Raw genomic sequence first — 3,306 nt, 5'->3', positions numbered from 1 at the left:
TCCGGCGCCGAGGAGACGTACTGCGGCGAGTAGATGTTCAGATCCACCCCCTTGTCCACGGTCTCGCTCTTGTTGAGCCCGTAGATAAGCATAAACTTTCCCTGCGCCGTCTTGAGCGTGTTGTCGGTCTTTGGGTAGAATAGCGCCTTCGAGGCCGCCGTCACCGCCGTCTCGCTGCTCACGCCGATGTGCACTGGAATCCGGTCATTGGTGCTGGTGCTCCACAGGCACAGCGAATCCTCGGAGATGTTATGGTCAAAGTCGCAGGTCGCCGGACAGTCAGCTTCATCTTCACCCGTTTTGCAGTTTTTATAGAAGTCGCACACCTCATCGTCGTCAATGCAGGTGTTGTCATTGCAGACGAACTGACTTTGTAGTAGGCAGCCCTTGCCGGGCTTCGGAGTGGTGCCATTGCCGTGGTGGTGGTGCGGATGGGCGCCGTGCAGCTTACAGGCGGAAGTGAACGATATATCGTCAATGCTGATGAAGGTTTTCGTGGTGATGGTGTCTGGGAAATCAAAAATAGTTTAAAACCATTCAGCAACCAATCAATCTACTCACTAATTTTCCCACTAAAGACAATCTGATAGGGCAGCCTGTTGAGCAGCGGCATCGAGAACCGCTTCCACACGTACGTGTCATTCGGACTGGTGTCAATGGAGCTGAGCAGCTTCAGGTCGGTCGTTCCCTGTACCTTCTTCTCAACGCTGAGCGTGCCCACGCCGTTCATCATGTACCAGAAGCGNTCTGGGAAATCAAAAATAGTTTAAAACCATTCAGCAACCAATCAATCTACTCACTAATTTTCCCACTAAAGACAATCTGATAGGGCAGCCTGTTGAGCAGCGGCATCGAGAACCGCTTCCACACGTACGTGTCATTCGGACTGGTGTCGATGGAGCTGAGCAGCTTCAGGTCGGTCGTTCCCTGGACCTTCTTCTCAACGCTGAGCGTGCCCACGCCGTTCATCATGTACCAGAAGCGGAGGTGGCAGTTGCCGCTGCTGTCCGGGTCAAAGAGCGGACTGCTGAAGGCAGAGCTGGCGTCCACGGTCACCTGACTGAAGGCCGCCCCGGTGAGCATCATAAAGTGGCCCANGAGGTGGCAGTTGCCGCTGCTGTCCGGGTCAAAGAGCGGACTGCTGAAGGCAGAGCTGGCGTCCACGGTCACCTGACTGAAGGCCGCCCCGGTGAGCATCATAAAGTGGCCCAGCTGGTCGTCGGTGGTGTGGTCGATGAGCGGGCCGATGAAGCCGCGCGTTTCGTAGCCGGCAAAGCGCTTCCACTTTTTGTCCGACAGATCAAGGTCGCACGTGCCAGAGGTCTTCTTGCCGCCCTCAAAGCTGCAGCGGAAGCTGTCAATCTTGTCGCAGTTCAGCTCATCGCTGTTATCACCACAATTGTCCTGCGAAAAGGAGAAACAGTTGCCAGAGAGAAAACTTTAAACACAGTAACTCTTACCTGGTAATCACAGAGCTGACTGGGCGGAATGCACACCTTCGTGCTGACACAGGTAAAGTAGCCCTTCTTCTCGCAGTTGGTGAAGTTGTAGGGCGCCAGGGCGCAGTTGATGAGTGCAGGGTCGCGAATCTTCACCGTCTCGCTGACGTTGTTCTGTGCATCCTTTGCGCCGGCAAACTGCAGCCGCCAGCCCATCTGGTGCTCGCCAATGAAGATGCGGGCGCCACTCCAGTGGCCGTAGTGCATCGACCCGGAGCGGCTGGAGGCAAAGAGGCGACTGAGCAGCGTCCGGTTGCGCCGGTCCACCTCCAGCAGGGACAGCTCCAGCGACTCGGCCGCCGAGGCGACGTAGTAGCTGAAGGAGAAGGTGCACCCGCCCCCGGAGTGGCCAAAGGCAACTGAGTTGAGGTAGGCGGTGGAGCTGACGCCGTCGCGCAGCTCAGAGCGGACGACGCCGTCTACGCCGATGGCCCACGACAGTCGGCCCTCGCTGCTGTCACGCCACCCACTGAGGAAGCTGCTCTCGCCGCACTGGCTTTCATCTGCCCCGTCATCGCAATCTCGGTAGAAATCGCAGCTGATGATGGGGGGAAAGGGTTAGAAATTAGTTTTAAAAACATTTCAGCTACTTACACTTCATTTCGGGGAATGCACAACGCAGTGTCACAGTTGAACTGATCGCCCGGACAGTAGCCGGGCTTCTGCGTGGTGACCGGGTAGGGCGTGTAGTTGGGAACGGTGACCGCCGTCTTCGGATCGGCGGGCGTACAGGCCGAGGTGAAGCTGAAGTCATCGAGGCCCCAGATGCCGTAGGTGTCCTTACCGGGCACCACTTCGACGACCACGTAGAAGGGCGTGGCAGGCGTGTCAATCAGCGGCACCTCCAGTCGCTCAAAGGTGTGACTGCGCACGTCTGCCACTTGGGCGTACCGGAAGAGCGCCCCCTCCTCGCTGAACTTGATGTACACGTTGAGTGTGCCAATCTGCGAGCCGGTGTTGGCGCCCATCACCAGCGCCTTACTCTGGTAGGTGAAGTAGAGGCGCAGTGTGCAGAAGCCCTTGGTGTGGTCGGCCACCATCAGCGGACTCTCCACTCGTCCCACCGCCTTCTGCTGGTTCCACAGGCACAGCACGTGGCCAAACTCATTGTTGAGCGTGTGGTCGCGCTTGATTCCGTAGGCGTAGTCATCGAGGTCGTCCACTGCTCCCCAGCGCAGGCCGTTCAGCGCTCCCAGTGTGGGCGATGACTTGTTCTTCTGCGTGTTGAGGTGTGGTCGAATCAACCAGTTACAGGTGCCCGACTCAAAGTCGCAGCGAAGAGGGGCGCGAGTGTTCGCATCGCAGTACTTCGCAGACTCATCCCCGCCGCAGTCATCCTAGAAAAGAAGACTTGCTGAAAAGTGTTTTTGAAATTAAAATTCAAAAAGTGTCTTACATTGTAGTCGCAGAGCTGCAAAGTTTACAAAAAAGTTTTCAAGTTATAAAATTATAAAGAAAATCTTACAATCTCTTACCTTATCCTCGCCAAAGCAGAACTTGCGACCCGAGTCACAGGCGTACTTGTTGGAGGCCACCCCACAGGAGAACCGGTCCGGACTGGCCACCACCGCCGGCATGCACATCTGCTGGAAGAAGTGCAGCTCGTCAATGGCCACCGCACCGCCGCCCTGGCGAATCTTCAGCCGGGCATTGATCTGCAGTTTGAACCGCCCCCTTATTCGGCCCACATTGAGCACCGGCGATGACCAGTAGCGCATCTGGTCGGCCTGCGTCGCCTCCTCGCGGTAAATCTCCACGCCGAGCGGGTTGTCCGGCCGCAGGATGTTGACGCGAACCAGCGCCTGGC

At 57.0% G+C, this 3,306-nt stretch overlaps 1 protein-coding gene across 1 annotated transcript; it reads right to left on the bottom strand.

Annotated features, from left to right (window-relative positions):
• Window positions 1-21: 21 nt before the first annotated feature.
• On the bottom strand, window positions 22-3,076 carry LOC108354475 (MAM and LDL-receptor class A domain-containing protein 2-like; the record flags this gene model as incomplete). Its single annotated transcript, XM_017605657.1, has 7 exons — window positions 2,975-3,076; window positions 2,896-2,910; window positions 2,094-2,836; window positions 1,461-2,037; window positions 801-1,404; window positions 562-747; window positions 22-508 (listed from the first exon to the last, which is right to left on the bottom strand). Coding segments are annotated over exons 1-7 (2,714 nt in total), but the record flags the coding sequence as incomplete, so codon positions are not given.
• Between the last annotated feature and the right edge of the window lie 230 nt (window positions 3,077-3,306).

Source organism: Rhagoletis zephyria, unplaced genomic scaffold (genome assembly GCF_001687245.7).
Source record: "Rhagoletis zephyria isolate East Lansing unplaced genomic scaffold, Rhagoletis_zephyria_1.1 Rzeph_scaffold_36229, whole genome shotgun sequence".
Taxonomy (NCBI): Eukaryota; Metazoa; Arthropoda; class Insecta; order Diptera; family Tephritidae; genus Rhagoletis; species Rhagoletis zephyria.
This window is presented reverse-complemented; position numbering and strand designations above follow the sequence as displayed.